This window comes from Notamacropus eugenii, chromosome 7 (genome assembly GCF_028372415.1).
Source record: "Notamacropus eugenii isolate mMacEug1 chromosome 7, mMacEug1.pri_v2, whole genome shotgun sequence".
Lineage (NCBI taxonomy): Eukaryota > Metazoa > Chordata > Mammalia > Diprotodontia > Macropodidae > Notamacropus > Notamacropus eugenii.
The window spans coordinates 155,192,031-155,215,812 of record NC_092878.1 but is presented as its reverse complement, the minus strand read 5'-3'; the positions used below and the strand labels follow the sequence as shown (position 1 = coordinate 155,215,812).

General features: G+C 40.4%; 1 protein-coding gene across 13 annotated transcripts in view; it reads left to right on the top strand.

The window, feature by feature from the left end:
- Window positions 1–23,782, top strand: part of RUFY3 (RUN and FYVE domain containing 3) — a 123,814-nt gene that overhangs the window by 64,930 nt on the left and 35,102 nt on the right. For all 13 annotated transcript variants that reach the window (XR_011970523.1, XR_011970522.1, XR_011970524.1 and 10 more), the window contains 5 exons: window positions 5,770–5,943; window positions 7,698–7,815; window positions 16,640–16,741; window positions 19,106–19,229; window positions 22,612–22,673. Coding sequence is in view for 10 of the 13 variants with exons in the window: in XM_072624439.1 (XP_072480540.1) it covers window positions 5,770–5,943; window positions 7,698–7,815; window positions 16,640–16,741; window positions 19,106–19,229; window positions 22,612–22,673 (580 nt within the window). In the remaining 3 variants the exon portion in view is untranslated. The remainder of the gene's footprint in view (window positions 1–5,769; window positions 5,944–7,697; window positions 7,816–16,639; window positions 16,742–19,105; window positions 19,230–22,611; window positions 22,674–23,782) is intronic.

Sequence of the window (23,782 nt, the reverse complement as noted above, 5' to 3'; positions counted from 1 at the left end):
GCTTTGATCTGTTGTTTGACCTGTAGTTCCTACAAAGCCCCTGGGCTTAGTTTGCCTTGGAGATTTTTCTCCACCCACTTACTCCACTGAGCAAATGGGAGATAATGAGAAAGTTTAAATAGGAGAATTTACCTAGTGGAATGATTGGAAAAGAGATAAAACTGGAGGACTTTCCCTTTCATTTGTATACTGGAGCTTGGTGCAAAGGGATTTCTCTTTCTTCTTCTTCTTCCTTCCATTTGCAATGAACCTGGACTACAGAAGCACTAGGCCAACATGACATACGCTTGCCTACTGTCTCTGAGGTGAATTCAAGGACTCAGCTTTTTAAACCCCAGTTTGGAGTAGAGATTGCTTGGTGCCTTGAGTCGTGACCCTGCCCCCTCGGGCATAGCAAGCCTCTGAGGAAGCAGAAGTGGGGAGCCATTCCACAGGATAAGGACTCTTGTTCATTCTGAAAGAGCCCACACTAGGATTTTAAGAGGCTGGAAGCTGGAGTCTTTTTAATGAGCTGAGAAGCCATGGGTGAGTAGGCTCAACAAGGCTGGCACATCAACATGGCTAGCCAAAATGTTTGGCACACAAAGCTTGGCCTCCATGGTGCTCTAAGTTGACATGCCACATGTGCGTTGGCTTCTTTCTTTCCCCTTCCTGGGCATTTATAGGTTCTTGAAGGATATCTATCAGACTGCAAAATTCCAGTGTCCCTCTATCTCTTCCATGATCAAATAGAAAATCCTCCTCCTTCAAAGTCCTTTACAACCTAGCTCTCTTAAGTCTTTCCTTTCCTGGCTTCTTACACTTTTCTCCTCCCTTTTCCCTCCCATACTCTCTTCTATTCAATGACACTGGCCTCCTAGCTGTCCTCCATACCTGGAATGTTCTTCCTCCTCAACTCTGCCTCCTGGCTTCCCTCAAGGCCCAACTAAAATTCCAACTTTCTATAAGAAACCTTCCCTCATACCTCTTAATTCTAGTGTCTTCTCTCTGTTAATTATTTCCTTTTTATACTCTATATAGTTTGTCCTTATTTATTTGCTTTATTGTCTCCCAGATTAGATTGTGAGCTCCTTGAGAATTGGGACTGTCTTTTGCCTTTCTTTGTGACCCTAATACTTACCCCGGTGTAAGTACATAGTAGTAAGTACATATTAGGTACTTAATAAATACTTAATGACTGACTCACTTTCTGAGCCCTGCCGAAAAAGTCTTGTTTCACTAGCCACTCCTTGGTCCGCTAACTGGAAGACTTCCCTATGTTGCACATCCTGGCCAGGTTTTTGGGGGTGGATCCTTTCCTTGGGTCCATATCTGTGGTCTCCAGGTTTCCAGGTCTATAATTAGAAGTTTTCCCCGTGTTATTCTCCTGGATCTAGGTTTTCTGGCCAAGACTCTTTCCTTTAGTGTCCATAGGCACTATAAGCCTGTCTCTTTCTGTGGATCTGGGCACAAAACTGCACTTATTGACTTTCTCCTTGGATTTCATGATCAGTTTGTTGAGCTTTCTCCTCTTTGCTGGAGGTAATTGTATGAGAACTCAGCCTCCATCATTTTAGTGCTGGTTTGTCAATTTCCTAGAGTTAACTTTCTTATGGTGATTTATTTGTATTTTTGAGCATTTTGTAGTCTTCTGGTTTTGTTCATTTCACTCTGTAACAGTTCTTGTAAATCTTCCCGTATTTCTGAGAATTCCTCGTTTCCAATTTCTTACTATAAAATAATTTATTATTTTCTTATGTCAGTTTGTTAATACATGGACTTTTGTTTCTATTTTTTTCCTACCACAAAATATGAATATTTTGGAGAACTTTGGGACCTTTCTGCTTTTTTTTTTTTTTAACGCCTTGAAGTATGTATCTATAGTCATGGGATTGATGAGTCAAAAGATGAACAGTTTGGTAGCTTTTCTCCAAAGTGGTTTCCAGAATGAATAGAGTATTTGAGAGCTCCATCCATAACATGTTCTCACATCCCTTCAGACTTTGACTATCCTCAGTTTTTAGTCACTTTGCTCATTTGTTGCACATAAGGTAAAATCTCAGTTGTTTCCATTTAAATTTCTTTTGTTATTAGTTATTAGTAATCTGTGACATTATTTCATATGGTTATTCATAGCTTTTTGTAATTCTTTTAATGATTGTTTTCAATTAACTCTTAGAGAATTATTCTTGGTCTTATATTTGTGTTAATTCCTTGTATGTCTTGCTTCTCAGATTTTTTCAGAGACTTGATGAAAAGGTATTTTTTTCCCTTTCTGTGGGTATTATTGCTATCTTCATTGATTTTGTTTGTATAAATGTGTTATAAATTCATGTCCTTTTTGTTTTATATGATCTCCATCCAGTTGAAGAATTCTTCTCAAATGTAGATTTTTTTTATTAAATTAAAAAAATGTTCCCTCTCCTCCCTCCCATTGAAAAAGTATGCAAAAAAAAAATACTCCTATCGTTTTATAAGTGTGTGTGTGCGTGTGTGTGTTCATCCTTCATTGCTGAAGAAGACCATGCAATCAGAGAAATAATGACATGACTTTCACTAGACTTTGTTTTGAGTGAAGGAAGGCTAGTTTTATAGGTATAATGAAACAAATCCCACCAACACCTGTACTGATGTGTCTGAGCCCGTCCTGTGAGCCATCCATTTTCCTCTTTAGGTCCACTTCTCATTCCCTATGACACCATTCATTGGCCAAATCTTGCTTTTCCTATCTCCATAGCATCTGATCCAACCCTTCTCTCTGAAGCTACTAGCTTAGTTGAGACCCTTAGCACCTCTGGACTAAATTATTTCGACAGCTCCTAATTGATCTCCCTCCCTCAAGTCTCTCCTCACAACAATCTGTCCTATATACTGCCACCAAAGTGATTTTTCACTCTTCTATTTAGCTTTTTACTGTTATTATTATTTTATTTATTTTCAGTGTTCTGCAGTCACTTCCATATAACTTAGATTTTTTTTCCCTCCCTCCCGCTTCTTCCCCCGAGATGGCATACAATTTTATATAGGTTCTACACATACATTCCTAATAAATACATTTTCACCTTAGTCATGTTCCATAGAAGAATTAAAATGAATGGGAGAAATCATAAAACAAACCAAAACGTAATACAAAAGAAAATGACCTGCATCATTCAGTGATTGAATTCCATAGATTTTTCTCTGGATGTGGAAGGCATTTTGCCTTAAAAGACCATTGGGAATTTTTTAAGTCCTTGCTTTGCAATGAAGTTCTAAGTCTACCAGAAAAAATCCTTGCACACTGTGGTTGTTACTGTATTCAAAGTTCTCCTGGTTCTGCTCCTTTCACTCAGCATCAGATCATATGTCTTTCCAGGCTTCTCTGAAGTCTTCTTGTTCATCATTTCTTATAGCACAATAGTATTCCATTACATTCATATACCACAATTTATTTAGCCATTCCCCAATTGATGGGCATCCCTTTGATTTCCAGTTTTTGGCCACCACAAAAAGTGTTCTATTTAGCTTTTAAAGTCTTCCCAATCTGTCCCCAATCTGTCTTCCTAGATTCATTGTTGGACATCAGTATCCTTCCCATACTGGCCAAACTGGCCTGCTCTCCCTTGTCAGTCTTCCAGATACAATACACTGTATCTCATCCCTTTGCCTTTGTGGGCCATCCCCCATACCTGGAATGTACCCCCTCCTTACCTGACCTTTAAGATACATCATAAGCCTTTCCTGATCCTGGGCCCCAGCCCCCTCCCTCCCCCCCACAGCTTGTGCTTTCCCTTCCTAATACCTTGTATTTAACTATTTTGTTTTAAATTGATATTTATTCTATATATCCTTAGGCATCAGCATGTTCTTGTTGTGTGTCCCTTCTTCGTCAAGAATTGTAAACTTGGAAGTAGAGCTTGCTTCTTTCATTGTATTTCCATGCCTAGAACATAGAGCTTAATAATTCCTTGTCAATGGGATTGGTTGGTTGACAAATAAGATGGAGCTATGCAGAACTGCTTTGTCTTCTGGTTTCATATGTAGCAAGAACACTCATATTGCTGCGGTTGGATTATAAGCCCCTTAAGGGCAGGAACCATCCTTTTCAACTCTTTTTTGTGTCCCTGGCCCTTGGCATAGTGCTTGGTACATAGTAGGTGCTTAGTAAATGTTTGTCATTGGACACTTTCTCCAGCACATGAGCAATTTACTGGTCATTGCCCAATGAGCTCACTTTTGGAGTTAAATGAATGGTTGTGGCTGGTGTGAAAATTGTGTGATTCCTAGTATCTTCTGTGCACAAATCTGCCATTTTGCCCTTATCCCTGAAGGGTTGGAGGGTGGCTGTACAGGACAGAGGGCCAGCCATTTGTGTTTGTTCATTGGTCACTATGGGCAGAGTTCATCCTCTTGGAAGTCAATGCTCATGCTATGTGCTCCATCCATGGCTGGGCTGTTCCTAAGGCAGGGGTCACAGTGTAAGGTCTGGAGTGAACTCAGAGACCATCTCACTTGATGGCACCTAACAGAGGTGGTACTTCTCTTCTGTGGCCACTGAGAACCATTGAAGAGTGGGATTGTTGTGTTAGCTTTGTATATTGTAGGTGTTTAGTAATTGTTCATTAGAGTTATGATCTAAGGGAGAAAACCAGTACAAGTAAAATTAGTCACAGGAAGACCTGAGTTTGAATTCTGCCCCGCTTAACTAGATGTGTGACTCTGAGCAAGTCATCCAATCTCTCAGCATCAGTTTACTCCTCTGTAAAATGGAGATAATAATAGTTCCTCTCTCCTAAGGTTGTCATGAGGATCAAATGAGATGAAATAGAGTGGTTTCACAAACTCGAAAGTGCTATGTGTTTAATGCTGAAAAAGTTTAATCTGAATAGGTTTGTAAAGGCTTTGAAGCTCTTAGACATGATTACTTCTGTGTGGCTAGCACAGTCTTTTTTTTTTTTAAACCCACACATCATAGGAAGTTTTTAATGCACATGTCCAAGTCTTATAACTCTGTGGTCTTGAAAAAAAATGTCTTTTTACCAAAAAGCAGCTATGGTGGGAACAATAATTTAAGCCCTTCCCTTATGCAAATTTGACTAATTTTTCCTTACAAGGTACTGAAATACCTTGATTGGCCCAGAAATTACAGTTCAGGTTGTTGACATCCCTTCTTGGTCAGCAGGGTAGGGGCTCCAGGCTTGCTCTGATGCTTGGCAGAGCAGTTAGTAAATATTTATTAAGCACCTACTAGGTACCTCTGGAGATACAAAGACAGTCTCTGCTTCGAGGAGTTTGTGGTCTGATGGGGGAGACAACCACATTCAGCCAAGATCCAGACAAGATAAACTGACCAAGGTAAACCAGGGAAGGCATTAGAATTAAGGACCAGCAGCTCAGGCCAGGGGCTTTGGCTCAGCTAATCATCATATGCTGTCCTTGCTGCATATCTTGGTTTAATATCCTTTTCTTACCGTGACTAAATAAATTTTTTGTTAGTTGTTGTTTGAACAACAGTCTCATTTCATTCTGATATCAAACATAAACTACCTGGGGACTGGACTGAGGCAAGCCCAGCCCAGAGCAGTGGCTTATGCCCTGTTGAGGTTGACAGACAGTCAAGGTGTCATTTTTGGTTAAGGGTATCAGAGCATTGTGGGAAAATGTTAAGGAGGCAAAATGGATGTTATCTGTGTGTCTCTAGCAAACTTCCCATGTCATTTTAAAATGGATACTCATTAGAATAGACTCCAGTGTCCAGCTTGTTATAACTTTGGAGGTAACTGAGGCCCATCTCCCTCCTTTTATTTACAGATCCCAATTACCTGATGGCCAATGAGCGGATGAACCTGATGAACATGGCTAAGCTGAGTATAAAGGGGCTGATTGAGTCAGCACTGAACCTGGGGAGGACCCTGGACTCGGACTACGCACCTCTCCAGCAATTCTTTGTGGTCATGGAGCACTGCCTGAAACACGGCTTAAAAGGTACGGCCTTACAGGAGAAGGAGTGTTCTGTAAAGATGCCAACTGGATGTGGAGAGGAGGGAAGGCGCTCCTTTCCAGCAAGTCATCCTACTGGCTTATTGGCTCTCTCTCTGTTGTCTCTCCCTCCCTCCTCTCTCTCATCTCATCTCTCATCTCTCTTTCTCTCTGTCTCTTTCTCTCATCTCTCATCTCTCTCTCTCATCTCTCTTTCTCTGTCCCTATCTCTCTGTCTCTCTCTAACTCTCTCTCTGTAATTCTCCCTTCCTCCTTCCCTCTGTCTCTCCCCCTTTCTCCATCTCCCTCTTCCTCTCTCAGTGTCTCTCTGTCTCTCTCTTGCTGTCCTCTGTCTCTGTGTGTGTGTATGTATATATATATATGTGTGTGTGTGTGTGTATGTATATACACACACACAGTTCATGTATGTAAAGGGCTTTGCAAGCCTTAAAATGTGTAGAAATTCTTTGTGTTGTTCAGTCATCTCAGTTGTGTTTGACACTTTGTAACCCTGTGTAGAGTTTTCTTGGCTTTTTTTTTGCCATTTCTTTTTCCAGCTCATTTTACAGATGAGGAAGCTGAGGCAAACAGGGTTAAGTGACTTGCCCAGGGTCATGCAGCTAGTTAGGGCCTGAGGCTGGATTTGAACTCAGGTCTTCTAGATTCCAGGCCTAGCCATTATTATTGATAGGTTTAATTCCTCTTGAATGCTGATAAATGTAACGCTCAAAGGAACGATTCTCCCTTGTTCAATTGTCTTAGTTACAGATCGTTAGAAAATTCTTGGCCATTGTAGGGACTCCCTCCTACAGCCCTGAAGACATCCCTCAGCTGCACCAAACAGAGTTAAAGCTCTTTAACTTTGTACAGTTCTAAGTTAAATGACACTCTGTCTCTGTCACTAAACCACACCAGCGGATGGAGCCCTGCCCTAGATGTCACGAGCGGTGCTGCTCCGGGCAAGCTGGTTCCTCTTTCTGGCTACATTCCCTCATGGATATGATGAGGAGATTAGACAGAATGATCACTGACATCTCTTCCAGCTCTGTTGTTAAATAGTAACTGTATCATGTTAATCCCAAGGCTCCAGACAAGATTCTGCTCACAGATGAGCAGCACCTGCATTGTCCATGGGAGTGTGGCTGGCCATCTTTGGGTACCTCAGGCCGGTGCCTCCAGTAGCAAAGGGGCAGGGTACACTTCAAAATGCATTTGGTCCTTAGCATTTGCTATAATATAGTAGAACTCACAACGAAATTTTATTGTGCAACAGGAGAATAAAAGTTTTTATAGGACACAGAGCCAGGGCTGGAAGACACTGTAGACTAAGCCATGATTCAGACATGGGTCCTTTTACGCCCAGAGTCATTGTTCTTTCCACCACTTCTTAATAGAATGTGTCAGATTAAAATATATCCAAATCCTAGAAAACTCTTGTTCATCTATTACCAAATAGAGGAGTAAACCAGATTTTTCTAAGTATTTTAGTTGATATTTTGAGTATCTGCTTCTAATGTCATCAAACAATAACTTAAGAAATAACATTTTTCTTTCACAATGATGTATTACTTAGTGGTATTTAAGTTAATTAATTCTTTTTAAATCACTGAATGTCTGAATTAACCTTTACCCCATGTGTCAGAGATATAATAACATTTAGAAAGTAAACTCACTCTTTGAATTAGCTCCCTGAGAACAGTATTTGAGGCAAAAGAAAAAAAACCAGATAAAACTATTTTTTTTGTCTCTGTTTACCTTAGCCAAGAAAACCTTTCTTGGGCAAAATAAATCCTTCTGGGGCCCATTGGAACTGGTGGAGAAGCTTGTTCCTGAAGCCGGAGAGATAACTGCAAGTGTCAAAGATCTTCCGGGCCTTAAGTGAGTAGAATCTTGGATTGCTGCTTCCCAGATTACATCTGTTGTTGTTCACTGTTGGGCTCTAAAGCAAGATGGTGTCAGCACCATCACCCCCACATACGTGCTAAGCGCTTGTTATGGCAGGGCCTTGGGATATGGGGGTGAGGGAGACTGGGAATGGGCAAGACTAAGAACAGACTGCTCCCTTCAAGGGAGAACTAACATTCTATCTCCATGTCAAACCTTCCTTACCTTTCTATTTTGGGGGCGGATTGTTGGTTGGAAACAGTCAGCTTCAGGAAGTTGGAATTATAGTGGTGATTTTCTCGCTGATGAAAAGAAGAAATATGTGGCTAAGAATTAACAAAAGAGAATTGAGAAGATGCAAAACTGTAGTTAAAAAAAAAAAAAAGGACTGGGGCATTCCAGGAAACACCTCAAATTTTCTCTTGGATGGACTTCCAGGTAAGATAGGAATGGAGAACATGGTAGGGAAGCATAGCTCTCCCCAGCAAATGTCTGAAGAAGAATCCAGAATGATTCTTTATTATGGAATAAAGAAATCTGAAAGAACACAGAAGGAAGCTCAGGCATCCACTCCAAAGCTGTGCCCAAAAAAGACCAATGGATTCAGAGAGAACCGCTGCACCTAATTCAGGTCAGTGAGGAAGCCCCAGGAGGTGGAGAGAAAAACTGAGTCAAGGATGCCAGTGGAATCTCTTATAAAGGGACTTTTAGCCAGCCAGTCAGCCAGCCCCTGCCCATATGACCACCACCAGTCAGAGACCTAATATGCCCTGGTCTGTCAAAACATAGGCATGGATCAGAACCAGCCCCAATGGTTCATGGAATGGCAAGGTTGAGCTGAGCTGCGCACTCCTTGAAACACTGAGAGCCAAGGAGAAGACAGGGCCAACTCATCTATTGGGTGTAAGAGTCTGTATGTGTGTGCAGGTGGGGGAAGGGTAAAAGGTGGAGGAGCAAGGTAGGGATGGGAATTGGGCAGGGGGCCCCAGACCAACATGATGGCTACCATTTTGCTATCACCTGATGAGGAAATATAACTTACTCCCAGTATGGCTCGTGCAAGAAAGTAAAGTCCAGTTGAGACTAAAACCTGCACCAGACAACCAAGAGATTGATTCAGAAGCCAGGGATCAAGGCAGGGAGTGGGGCCTAATACCAGCCATCCTATCCAGAGCAGCAGCAGCACCCTGAATACAGAGGGAATGGGATTAAATAGGCCTTAGCCAACACATCCAAGATTTCTAGACAGGATTGGGCCAAGTGCAAAACCCCAATCACCTGAGACTGAAAATGTAAATAAAAAGAAGAAAAACAATGAAGAAATCCTCTAAGTTAAAAGAAACTCAAGAGGTAAGCCCCGGAGAAGAGAGGAATCATATAGAACTAGGAAACCTTCAGAGTAAAAAGTGGGTTGGATTCAAAGACTACAAGAGTAGTCCTGAGAAAGGAAATTAGAGATCAGAAGAAAATTACAAATGAAATGAGTTGAGGAGGAAACACATTAAAAGGAGAAATTCGACCCAAGTGATGGGTTCCCTGAAAAATACAATGGAGCATTTAGAACGCAGAGATACCATGAGACAACAAGAATATTAAAACAAAATCAGAAGGTTGAAAAAAATATATGTTAAGTATAGAAAAGTATATAAGTATAGAAAAACAACTGAACTGGAAAACAGGTGGAAGAGAAATAATTTTAAGAATTATCAGATCCTAGGAAAACCATGACTGAACCAAAACTCCGAATTCCAAAATTCACGACTGTTTCAAGAAATCATAAAAGAAAACTGTCCATATACATTAGAGAATCATTAAATTAAAAGAGAACTTTGTTTAATAACAGAGAATAATGTGAAAATAGAATCTGCCTCCTGAAAGAATCTTTACACTGAAAACACTCAAAATTTAGAGCTTTCTAGTCAAAGAAAAAATACTGAAACAGCCAGAAAAAAAAAAAAGAGGGAGTTCTCACACAAAGGGGACTACAGTCAGGATCACATAAGACTTACTAACAATTATGACAAAGGAGGAAAATCTTGGAAAGTGATATTTCAAAATGCCAAACAAAAGTAAGGGTTTACAAACCAATTGTAGCTTACCCTGCAGAAGTAAATAAAATCTCAGAGGGGGATCGTGTGGTGGAACTTTTGTGAAATACCAAACTTGCAAGCATTTTTGATGAGAAGAGGACCAGGCAACAACTTTGAATGGAAACATGGGAGTTGAAGTAAGCCTACAAAGGCCAATAGAATTGAAAAAATGGAAGGGGCTAACTCTGATGAAATACCGAATTCCATTAGGAGAAGGGATGAGTGTCCCTTCAGAATACTGATCTCTTCACCCAGAGAGTATAATAAGATAGACACAGGGCCTGGGTGTTTTTTATTCTGGTTCGTTGTAAGTGAAGGGAAGACATAAAGAAAGTAGGGGAGGCATGAAGAGTGGGGAAAAGTTAGAATGCCATACCAATGTAGCATGTTTAGAACAAGAATATGCAAGCATGAAGGGGCAAGCAGAGAGTGGGCATCTAATGGTATTGCTCTTATTTGAATCAACAAACTAATGACATCACTCATACAATCAGATAAAGGAGGGTAATAATATACACGTTGACACATGAAGAGTTTGGTGCAGGAGAGAGGAACCTGCGTCCTTGAGGCCACACGTGGCCTCAGGTCCTCAGCTGAGGCCTTTTGATTCAGTCCATATTTGATAGAACAGATCCTTTTGTGAAGGGAATTTGTTCTGTGCAGTTTAGATTTGGTCAGAAGGCTGCACCAGAGCACCTAGAGGGCCACATGTGCCCCTGAGGCCAAAGGTTTGGAGTAAACAATATATTAGACTCAGTAGCAAAACAAACCAAGAAAGAAACAGAATAAGGTGGATAATAAAACCAGGGAGGGGATACTCACATACAAAACAACCTTCAGCTTCTGAGGGATGACCATCACATTGGTATTAAAAAGGTAATTATTGTATATGAGAGTCAGATTGGAAAGAAGAGGCAGAAGTAGAAACAGGCTGCTTGGATGATGGATCACTAGTATTGATCAGGGGCAGTCAGGTGGGGTACAGTGGATAGAGATCTGTCTTCAGGGCCAGCCTCAGACACTTTCTAGCTATGTGACCCTGGGCCGGGCTTTTGAGCTCTTTGCCTTAGTTCCTCCTGTGTAAAATGGGGACACGCTGGAGGAGGAAATGGCAAAACCATTCCAACGTCTTTGCCAAGAAAACCCCATGGACAGAGTTCATGGGGTCACGTAGAGTCAGACATGATTGAGCCATTGAACAACCACAAAGTATTGATTAGATTCTAATGTGTTTCTTTGGAGTGGTCTCCCATAAAACAGGAGGGGAGCAGTGTCGATACTAATGTGGTGTTAGTAAGAAATGCCCTTGAAACCTAAAGATTCAGAGAAATCGATTACAGGGCTGGAGTCAAATTTATTATGCCTCAGAGAAATTAGCAGTCATGTTCTCACAATGCCAGTGCAGAATTGGACAGGGTTAATAGATAAAGAGGGAAATTAACTTATGTTTAAAGATACTATATGTAATGAAATAATAGCAGTATTTAATATACATGTGGATGTACACATGCCACCAAACATAATAGCTAAATATTTAAAAGAATAATCAATAGAATTATAGAGAGAAGTAGACACCAGAGTTATGGCAGTTGAAGACAACCATAGTGTGCCTCTTCGGACCTAGACAAATCTACCCCAAAATATTAGTATTAGAAAATCATTCCCCAACTCTTCAGTTGCCTAAAAGTACTTGGGAAGAAGTAGCTATTTATTCTCTGTAGAGTTCACCTGCCAGTGTGAGTCAGGATTATAAAAGGGAGTCCTTAACCATTGTAACCCCAGGAATGCAGGATTGGTTCACTATCAGGTAAACTATAAACATAACAGACCAGATTAATGACCAAATAAATTTAAGTAATGTAATTATATCAATAAATACTAAAAATATTTTAACTCAGTACAGTACAAGATCTCAAACTCTGATTACAAAGCAGGTATAACTTTTTGGTTACTGATATTTCAAAACTTTTTGGTACTGGTTTAAAAAAAATTTTTAAAAATTGATCATGAGAGCAGATTAGAGATACAAGACCCAGGAGAAATAGCTAAAAAACAGTCTGTCAAGAGTTTGGTTTCAACTTCAATCTCAAATTATAAAACAGAATAAATTCCAAGTGGACACATGATCTAGATATGAAATGTCATAAACAAATTAGAAGGGAAGAACATGCCTTTCATAATAATGGAGAGGGAAAGAGATTTTGACTGATTAAGGCATAGAGATGTTCATAGGAGATTAAATGGACAATTCTGTGAAAACTGGAAAGTTTTCTCAGAAATAAAATGCAGCAAAAATTAGATGAAAACATCTTTGTAGCAAATTTCTCAGATTAAGATTTGATATCCAAGCTATATATGGAGTTATATCAAAACAGAATCCATTCCCAAAAGATAAGTAGTCATAGAGTATGAAGAGGCAGTTCTCCAAAGGAAAAAGAAAAACAAGCTATTGCACAGCCATCGGCAGTAAATGCTCCAAATCTCTAGTAATAAGGGCACTGCAAATTAAGACAGTTCTGAAATTTGACTCTACCGTTGTCGGATCAGCAAAAAGTGATCAAAAACAGAAGCTGGCAATTGTTAGTGGGGCTTAGCAGGACAGGTACATTAGTGCCCTGTTGAAGGAACTGTGAAGTGGTTCAGCCATCCTTGTAAGCAATTTGGAGTTGTTCCCAGAAAGTCATCACATAGTATGTACATAGGGTTTTATCTCAAGGAAGTAAAACGAAAAGGACCCACCTCTCCAAAAATACCTATTGCAAAACTTTTATTGTGTCCAAGAACTCCAGACTGAGGAAGTGCCCATCATTTGAAGAACATCTGAACAAATTGTGGTTTATAAATGTAACGACATTATTGCATTGTAAACAATTGTGGAAGAGATGGAGTCAGAGAAACCTGGGAAGATTTTTATGAGCTGATAGTGAATTGAGCAGAACCAGAAGAAGACAGTCTTGTAAAGGAAAGCAGCTGTGAAAGACTTAAGAATACAAAATGGTTCAGTGACCAGTTGTGAATCCTAGAAGCCTAGGGATGAGAGATATTGGATTCTCAAATGCAGAATGAGACATAAATTTTACATAGACATGGTCAATGTGTGTGTGTGTGTGTGTGTGTGTGTGTGTGTGTGTGAGTGAGTGTGTGACTACACTTATTTGTAACAAGGCAGATGTTATTTTTGTGTTTGAAACAGTGATAGTGACTCTAAAATTAAAAATGAACAAAAAAGTGTTGATGAATCTTCTTTTAAAACAATCAGAAAATAGCAGAAAGACCTTTAGAAGGTGACACAGATGAGCAGGGGAGGTGTTGGAACTAATATGTTAAATTTGAAATATTTAAAAATAACTTTAGTGTGGGCACCCTTTTTTCTATTCTTTGTGTAGAGGAATATTGCAATTTCTTGATGTTTGTCCATGTCACAATAACGAAAAGGACAATTTAAAAAACATTTTCTGGGCGGAGCCAAGATGGTGGAGTAGAAGGACACACATATGCTGGCTCTCCCCACACAGCCCATAAAATACCTGTAGAGAGGGACTTTCAACAAATTCTGAAGCAGCAGAAGTGGAGAACAACAGAGTGGAGGAGATTTCCAGCCCAGGGTCACCTGAAAGGCCAGCAGGAAACGTCTGTTGCACTGGATGCGGAGTGGAGCCCAGCCTTGGCCACGCAGCTTGCACTGCTCGAGAATAGCCCTCGGGGGCGGAATCTCCAGTCACAGTAGCAGCGGTTCACAGATCCCTCAAGCCACAGGTGCCAAAGTCAGTGACAGGGTTTTTTCAGCTGGCTGGGAAGGGAGAAGGGCCTTCCCATGGTTTCGGCCTTAGGCAGTGGACGCAGAGGTCACATTGGGCAAGTGGCAGCAGTTCCCACAGCACTCCCTACAGTGGCCCACATCCATTGTTGGATCTTAAAACCCCTGGGGGCACTGAGCAGCCCATTCTTACTTCAGCCCTGTGTAGAGGCCCTGCAGCAGCTGACCTTTATCTCACACTGAATGGCGGCCCTGCCCATGTAGCTTATCTGAATCTCAACCCCCCAGTGCTGGCTTGGCAGAACTGGAGGCCAGGTGACTGTGGAGAGGAAACTGCTAAGATTGTGGGCACAAAAATCTCTTTCTTCTCCCAGACCAGTGTACACACTTGATTGTGCCACCTTGGAGGAACTGAGATTTTACAGATTCCCAGAGTATACCCTGCTGTTGACAAAGGACCCAAAAGTCAAGTAACTGGTTGGGAAAATGCCCAAAAAAGGGGAAAAAAATATGACTATAGAAGGTTACTTTCTTGGTGAACAGATATCTTCTCCCATCCTTTCTGATGAGGAAGAACAATGCTTACCATTAGGGAAAGACATAAAAATCAAGGCTTCTGTATCCCAAACATCCAAAATAAATATTCAATGGTCTCAGGCCATGGAAGAGCTCAAAAAGGATTTTGAAAATGAAGTAAGAGATGTGGAGGAAAAACTGGGAAGAGAAATGAGAGAGATGCAAGAAAAGCATGAAAAGCAAGTCAACAGCTTGCTAAAGGAGATCCAAAAAAATGCTGAAGAAAACAACACCTTTAAAAATAGGCTAATTCAATTGGCAAAAGAGGTTCAAAAAGCCAATGAGGAGAAGAATGCTTTAAAAAGCAGAATTAGCCAAATGGAAAAGGAGGTTCAAAAGTTCACTGAAGAAAATAGTTCTCTAAAAATTAGAATGCAACAGATGGAGGCTAATGATTTTATGAGAAAACAAGAAATCACAAAACAAAATCAAAAGAATGAAAAAATGGAAGATAATGTGAAATATCTCATTGGAAAAACAACTGACCTGGAAAATAGATCCAGGAGAGACAATTTAAAAATTATGGGACTACCTGAAAGCCATGATCAAAAAAAGAGCCTAGACATCATCTTTCATGAAATTATCAAGGAAAACTGCCCTGAGATTCTAGAACCAGAGGGCAAAATAAATATTGAAAGAATCCATCAATCACCTCCTGAAAGAGATCCAAAAAGAGAAACTCCTAGGAACATTGTGGCCAAATTTCAGAATTCCCAGGTCAAGGAGAAAATATTGCAAGCAGCTAGAAAGAAACAATTCAAGTATTGTGGAAATACAATCAGGATAACACAAGATCTAGTAGCTTCTACATTAAGGGATCGAAGGGCATGGAATATAATATTCCAGAAGTCAAAGGAATTAGAACTAAAACCAAGAATCACCTACCCAGCAAAACTGAGTATAATACTTCAGGGGAAAAAATGGTCTTTCAGTGAAATAGAGGACTTTCAAGCATTTTTGATGAAAAGACCAGAGCTGAAAAGAAAATTTGACTTTCAAACACAAGAATGAAGAGAAGCATGAAAAGGTAAACAGCAAAGAGAACTCATAAGAGACTTACTAAAGTTGAACTGTTTACATTCCTACAATATTTATAACTCTTGAAACTTTTTTCAGTATCTGGGTAGTTGGTGGGATTACACACACACACACACACACACACACACACACACACACACACACACACACGGAGACAGAGACCACAGGGTGAGTTGAATAGGATGGGATCGTATCTTTAAAAAAATGAAATTAAGGGGTGAGAGAGAAATATATTGGGAGGAGAAAGGGAGAAATGGAATGGGGCAAGTTATCTCTCATAAAAGAGGCAAGTTAAAGACTTTTCAGTGGAGGGGGGAAAGGGGGGAGGTGAGAGAAAAAACATGAAGCTTACTCTCATCACATTCAACTAAAGGAGGGGATAAAATACAAACTCATATTGGTATGAAAACCTATCTTACAATACAGGAAAGTGGGAGAGAAGGGGATAAGCAGGGTGGGGGAGATGATGGAAGGGAGGGCAATGGGAGGAGGGAGCAATTAGAAGACAACTCTCTTGGGGAGGGACAGGGTCAAAAGAGAGAATAGAAGAAATGGGGGGCAGGATAGGAAGGAGGGAAATATAGTTAGTCTTGCACAACACGACTGTTATGGAAGTCATTTGCAAAACTACACAGATATGGCCTATATTGAATTGATTGCCTTCCCAGTGGGGATGGGTGGGGAGGGAGGGAGGAAGAAAAGTTGGAACTCAAAGTTTTAGAAACAGCTGTTGAGTATTGTTCTTGCATATAGCTAGGAAATAAGAAATACAGGTAATGGGGTATAGAAATTTATCTTGCCCTACAGGACAGAAGAGAAGATGGGGATAAAGGGAAGGGGGGGATGTTAGAAGGGAGGGCAGATTGGTGATAGGGGTAATTAGAATGCTCGGCGTTTTGGGGTTGGGAGAGGGGAGAAATGGGGAGACAATTTGGAACTCAAAATTTTGTGGAAACGAATGTTGAAAACTTAAATAAATTTAAAAAAAAATTTTTTTTCCAAGACTTGGTAAGAAGGAATGGCAAACCTAGTCATAAAGTTAGATTTTATTTGATTTTTCTGGATATTCGGGGATGATGGCCTAGGGGATGTTGTTGATTACCTACACATTCCATGCTGAATTTCTTAGTTCTCCCCTAGTAACTTCTGGTTAGACATTTGCAGCCAGCATTCAAGGAGGTTTCTTTGTGCAGATCCAGAAGGAAAATTCTCTAGGATATTGGTGGAAACTACAGAGAGAAGTGTGCCACAGATAGAATGCCGCCCTGCAGAGGTTTCTGGCTGGAATCACTGCAGTTCGGCTCCCAGGTGACTGAATGCTAAAATAGCACTCACCTTGCTTTTGCCTGTCCTTTAGGACACCTATGGGCAGAGGGAGAGCCTGGCTCCGCTTGGCATTAATGCAGAAGAAGCTGTCAGAATATATGAAAGCCCTGATCAATAAGAAGGAGCTCCTCAGGTGAGAGTCACATCTTGGAGAGCTTTGCTCCTTGGAGGGGAACTTCCTATCGAAAAGAAAGAGATTTGTCTTTTTCACTCACAACATGCCTGGCCTCCTTTGGTGCAGACCTCTAGATAAGTGCTATGTAATGATCATGACTTAGCTCCGCCCTGGTGAAGAGCTGAGAAAATACCCCTTCTTCCCTTCTTGGCAGACTTGGGGGACTCTGGGTGTGTAATATTGAATGGATTGTCCCATGTGTTTCCTGTGTTGGTTGATTTTACTAGTGCTCTTTTTCTATCTTTTTATTCTTTATTTCTTTATTTGTTCATTCTCTTTTCCTCTTTCTTTTTCTTTCTCTTTCCCTTCCTTTGTTCTTTTTCCTTCCTTCCTTTCTCCCTCCCTCCCTTCCTTCTTCCTCCCTTCCTCCCTCCCTTCCTTCCTCCCTCCTTCCTTCCTTCCTCCCACCCTTCCTTCCTTCCTTCCTTCCTTCCTTCCTTCCTTCCTCCCTCCCTCCCTCCCTCCCTCCCTCCCTCCCTCCCTCCTTCCTTCCTTCCTTCCTTCCTTCCTTCCTTCCTTCCTTCCTTCCTTCCTTCCTCCCTTCCTCCCTCCCTTCCTTCCTCCCTCCTTCCTTCCTTCCATCCTTCCTTCCTTCCATCCTTCCTTCCTTCCATCCTTCCATCCTTCCTTCCTTCCTTCCTTCCTTCCTTCCTTCCTTCCTTCCTTCCTTCCTTCCTTCCTTCCTTCCTTCCTTCCTTCCTTCCTTTCTCCCTCCCTCCCTTCCTTCTTCCTCCCTTCCTCCCTCCCTTCCTCCCTCCCATCTTCCCTCCTTCCTTCCTTCCTTCCTTCCTTCCTTCCTTCCTTCCTTCCTTCCTTCCTTCCTTCCTTCCTTCCTTCCTTCCTTCTTTTCTCATCTAGGCCTTCCCTATGCTAAGGAATAGGGGAAGGATGTATTTTTAAGAAAAGGTTGTTTAAAAACAAAGCTGTTGATAAAAATGACTTTAAAACTTGTTCACCCTAAATTTCTTACCTTAGAACAAGGAAGGCTTTTGAGCCATTCATTGTATAGATGGTGTTTGGCAGTGACTCATAATAATAAGACTTTCAGGAATCTGAGAAAACCAGGCAACTGAGAGAGCATTAGGGGGAGTATTGGGAGCTGAGCAGAGACTTATTGAAGCCATTGAACAGAGTGGCCTAGTACAGGTGAGGCACGGAGCTGGGTGGGTCCTGCCTGGGCTTAGATGGGCAGCTTCCTTGCTGCCACCACTACCAGGCGCCATCTTTGCTAGAGAATGTTGAGGCAGTCTTGGAGAACCCAAGCCCATTTATCACCACCTGTCTTCCTCTTAGTGGAGGAATGTAAGTATTCCACTGTGTAGTGCTTTCTTTTGAATTGAATCCAGGGGAGAATGCATCCAGAGATCTCCAGAGATGGACTTCTTCTATGCCCTTTCTACTCCTCCCTTCACTGGGTCTCATTCGCCTCCAGTTGAGTCAGCAAATATTTATACAAAGGCCTACTAAGTGCTAATCACTGAGGGATCAAAAGAACAATGACCTTTCCTAGTTTTTGTAAAAAATAAATAAATAAAACTTATTGTATAACTGGGGAGTAAAGACTAAAGTCACAAAACTGTTGATAGTGGTAGTATGTGATCCACATCATAAGTTGGATAGGAATTCAGAAGCTGGATGTGGGCCCTGGAGCAGATCACCCATCAGTGGCAGACCAGGGATTAGTCTCTTGACTTTGGGGCATTGTTGACCATGTATAAGTTCTAAGCTGTTACCTTTTCTCAGGATTCTTCATTTGGCCACATTTCTCTGTTCTCTATAACTTTATTTCATAAAAAAAATAAATGAAGTCTCTGTACAGTGGCCTGACAGTGATATTAGTTACCTAGGATGGAGCCAAATTTCATAGCTTTTGAAGGCAAGAATGCTGACTCTGGTGTCCTCCACTTCTGAATGTGTGGATCACACTCAGGTTTTGAGGAGAGTTGTTGGGAGAACAGAAAGATCATGGAGCCAGGATGTTTCAGATTTCCTTCAGTATACAGGGCGAAAATAACTCATCCCTTCACTGGCAGAGGGAGCCGCTTGATTATCCAGCTTACAGCACAGCTTTATCCTTTGTTCCTCCTCCCTTTGCCTTTCAGAAATTTCTCATCTTATTAAAGGGAAATCACCAAGCAAAAGGAACAAAAGGGAAAATCAGATCTAATCTAGTTCATATTATCGCTGCACAAATTAAAACAGTTAGGTGAAATTAAGTGTTCAGACACAACAATGTACTTTTTTCTACCTCTGGTTTAATTAAGGTTATAGAATTTTTGAGAAGTTTGTATGTGTGAGCCTTCTTATGGGTTTGTCTTGCAGTGAATTCTATGAGCCCAATGCCCTGATGATGGAAGAGGAAGGGGCAATCATCGCTGGTTTGTTAGTGGGTCTGAATGTCATTGATGCTAATTTCTGCATGAAAGGAGAAGATCTGGACTCCCAGGTATGCAGCTGCAGGCATCCTACACATCGTTCTGGGTTACATGGTGCTGGTAGGATCTAGGTCAGCATGGTTGCAGCAGCCAAATTCAAGAAAAGTATTAGAATTGAGTCACAGTCAGGAGTCTTTTGATTAATTCTGTTTTGAATAGAAGAGATAAGGACCTGGCATAGACTCCAGACAGATTTTTTTTAATGTATTCCAAAAGCCAGTATTTGATGCATAGTCTTCCCTCTCCTGATTATACTGCTTTGCTATAAACCTTCCCTTCTACTGAATGAAATGCTGGAGATGAATCATTGTCAGGTTTCACCCTGGGGAAAGGAGAATTCAGGACTGGGAAAAAGGTGGCAGTTGGAAGTGAAGACAGGATGTCTCTTCCACCTGAATTAAAAAGAAACAGGATGAAATAAAACAAGAATCTTTCTTTCTTCAAATTTTTTAACATTTTTGTTTAAAGTTTTGAGTTCCAAATTCTATCTTTCCCTCCCCCATCCCTGAGATGGTAAGCAGTCAGATCTAGGTTGTCCATGTGCAATTACGTAAAACATTTCCATATTAGTCATTTTGTATAAAAAGACTTGAATTAAAGAAAAAATGAAAGAAAGTGAAAAAGAGCATGGTTTAGTCTGTATTGAATCAATATCAGTTCTTTCTGCGGAGGTGGATTGTGTCCTTTGGGATTGTCTTGGATCACTGTATTGCTGAGAATAGCTAAGTCATTCACAGTTCTCCAATGAACATTGCTGTTTCTGTGTACCATGTTCTCCTGGTTCTGTTCTCTTCACTATGCTTCAGTTCGTGTTAAGTCTTTCCCGGTTTTTCTGAAATCGTCCTGCTTGTCATTTCTTATAGCACAATAATATTCTATTACAGTCATATAGCACACCTTGTTTAGCCATTCTGCAGTTGATGGGCATCCCTTTGATTTCGAATTCTCAGCCACCACAAAAAGCTACTATAAATATTTTTGTACAGATACATCCTTTTTCCTTTTTTGGATGTCTTTGGGATACAGACCTAGCAGTGGTATGGATCAAAGGGTATACGCAGTTTACAGCCCTTTGGGCATAGTTCCAGTTGTTGTCCAGAATGGTTGGATCAGCTCACAACTCCATCAACAGTGTATTAGTGCCCTAGTTCCCCCATCCCCTTCAACATGCAACATTTTCTTTTTTTCTCACATTAGCCATTCTGATAAGTATGAGGTGGTACCTCAGAGGTTGTTTTAATTTGCATTTCTCTGATCAATAGTGGTTTAGAGCACTTTTTCACATGACTATAGATAACTTTGATTTCTTTGTCTGAACATTGCCTGTTCGTGTCCTTTGACAACTTATCAATTGGGGAATGACTTGTATTTTTATAAATTTGACTTGATTCTTTATGTATTTGAGAAATGAGGCCTTTATCAGTGATACTTATTGGAAATTTTCCCCCCAGTTTTCTCCTTTCCTTATAATTTTGGTTGTATTGGTTTTGTTTGTGCAAAAACTTTTAAATTTGTGTAATCAAATTATCTATTTTATATTTTGTAATACTTTGTATATCTTCTTTAGTCTCAAATTCTTCCTTTTTTTATAAATCTGACAGATAAACTAGTCCATGCTCTTTTTTTTTAATCTTTGACAACAACATGATGAATTTACTATATATTCATAAAAAACAAGCTGTACATAATACTGATTGATGGTTTCATACAAAATTCTCTTTTTCTTTTCTACTTTGTGTATGAGAATTTCATACTGTCTTAATTTGCTTATGGTATCACCCTTTATGTGTAAATCATGCACCCATTTTGACCTTATCTTGGTATATGGTGTGTGATATGCTAGTCTATATGCCACACTAGTTTTCCCAGAAGTTTTTGTCATATAATGAGATTTTGTTCCAAAAGCTTGGATCTTTGAATTTATCATATACTAGATTACTATGGTTATTTACTATAATGTAATTTGTACCTAATCTATTCCACTGATCTGCCATTGTGTTTCTTAGCCAATACCAGTTTGTTTTGATGATTACTGCTTTATAATACAGTTTGAGATCTGGTATGGCTAGACCAGCTTCTTTTGCAGAAATCTTAAAGAACACAGGAGAGGAACTCTGAACAAAGCCCAATCCTCTTGACTTGACTTGCCCTTGTCCTCTCTTTTATTCATCTGCCAAGTTTCCTTAGAGAAGCTGTTTCTTTATCAAACAAAATTCCAGCCCTCCTCAGTCCAACTTCTTTTCCTTCTTCTTCAAGTATTATAGTATTTTTTGATAGATGCAAGTATGTATAATTAGGAGAGGAGCATGAGTTGATAAATTAAGAAGACTTAATTTCAATACTAGGTAACATATCTTTTTCATCACAAATCACCCGCCTCCGGCCAAGTGGTGCAATAGATAGAGCCTACACCTGGAGTCAGGAAAACCTGTGTTAAAATCCCACCTCAAACACAAGATTTCTGACTGTAGGAAACTCACTTTATTGCTGCCTGCCTCAGTTTCCTTATATAGAACATGGGGATAATAATAACTTTTGCATCAGGGTTGTTGTAAGGATAAGATGAGATGATATTTGTGAAATCCTTTTCAAACATGAGATAACATTTGTAAAGCACTTTGCAAACTGCAGAGTCACATATGATGTTGGCTTGATTCTTAACTTTCTTCTCATCCCCTGTAATCCTCCATTATTCAGTCAGTTGCCAGATTATGTAAATTTTACCTTTTCTCTCCTCAAAAGATCACAACCATAGTTCACGTCCTTATCCCCTGTTACCTGGACCACTGTGAAAGCCTCCTAATTGGTCTCCTTGACTCTAGGCTTTCCCCTCAACCATCTGTCCTCCACAAAGCTACCAAAGTAGTACTTGTGAAATGCAGGGATCCACCATGCCACTCTACGTTGGCCAAGGATACAACTCAGACTATTGCAACTGGCTCTTAAATCCCTTCACAGTCTGGTTCTCCTTGCCTGCCTTTCTGAGCTCATTGTAAATGTCATGCCTCATCATGCCCAAGCAGGGCATTCCATCTTCTGTTGTTTTGTCTTTGCTCAGACCATCCTTTTGTCAGGAATGTGTAGCCCTGCTTGCGGCTACCTCTCAGAATCCCTGTGTTCCCATGAGACTCAGCAGAGGTGCCAGATTCCCCATCCCCGCCTAGGTCGAGTGTTTCATGTTTTCTGCCAATAGAATATATGCTTTCTGAGGGCAAGTGCAGCGTCCTTTTTATCTTTATATCCCTTGTACCTAGTCTAATTCCTAGCCTAATTTTTTAGAGTAAGTATTCAAATGCTGATTGAATAAGCAAATAACCCAATAAAACTGAGGAACTGTTCGGACAGGAGATGGCGAAGCTCTCGTTTATATTAAGTCTTGTGTCACTCTTGTAGGTTGGAGTCATAGATTTTTCCATGTATCTCAAGGATGGGAACAGCACTAAAGGCAGCGAAGGGTGAGTAATATAAGGAGTTTTTTTGGCTGTTGGGAGTCAGTGATGAGGAGGTGATTGGTCAGCTTCACAGTAGTGTGCGTGGAAAGGGCAACCGTGCCAGAGTTCTTGCTGAAGAACTCTGCATAAACATTGTGATCTCAGGGAACCTTTTACCCTCTTAGAAATTATTAAGGACCTCACTCCCTCCCCCTCCCCCCAGAGCTTTTGTGGGGCATAGTGTATTGATGTTTACCATAGTACAAATGTAAATGTTTTAGGATTGTCGAGAAAATAGTTTTGACCTTTAGGAGTCCTTAAAAAGGTCTGGGAGCTCTGGACTTAGAGAACCACTGACTTAAAAAGATTTGTTCACTCAGTGGGTTGTAGCTACTTCTCAATCTCAGAAGACAGTGCATTTCCCTTTTATTATTAAAGTCTAATTATAAACTAATAAAAGCCTGTGATTAGATTTTAGTAACTATTGAGCCATCTTAAATTTTTGTTCAGAAAACATTCTGCTGCATATAAATAGACCAACAATAGACCAACTCATAAATTAATAGATGTGGAACAGTTACACAAATGTTTTTCATCCTGATTGGGGTAGCTACTTTATTGTGGCCTTCTCTGTTAGAACTAGAAGGCATTTCCATCCTCAAAAAAGGCTCTCTTAATTCCAGATTCTGGGGAGCTAGGTTCTGATTATGGCCTAGGTGTGATATTCTGTAAGTCATCTCACTTTTCTGGTTTTCCTTCCTAAAATGAGGAGGATGGATGACCAATTCCAAGGTTTCTTTCCTGTTCTGAAATTCTGTGATGGTCATCCTATATTTTTGGAAAGTCCTGTGATGCTTCATCGTCTCTAAATTAAAATCTGGACGTGTGTACTTTTGTACATGTTGGAATACTCAGGTCTTAGAAAAAGATCTTTTTTGGCATCCAGTTGATCATAGAGGTTTTATATAATCATACCACCATAGATTTTTCTTTTTCTGGGTGAGAAAATTGAATTCTGGAGAATTTAAGGGACTTAACTAAAGCTGATTGTACATGACAAAGCCAAGATTTGAATCAGGACTCAAATCCATTGAGAGATTTGATCCATTTTTAAACTGTAGTGACTTAGGTGC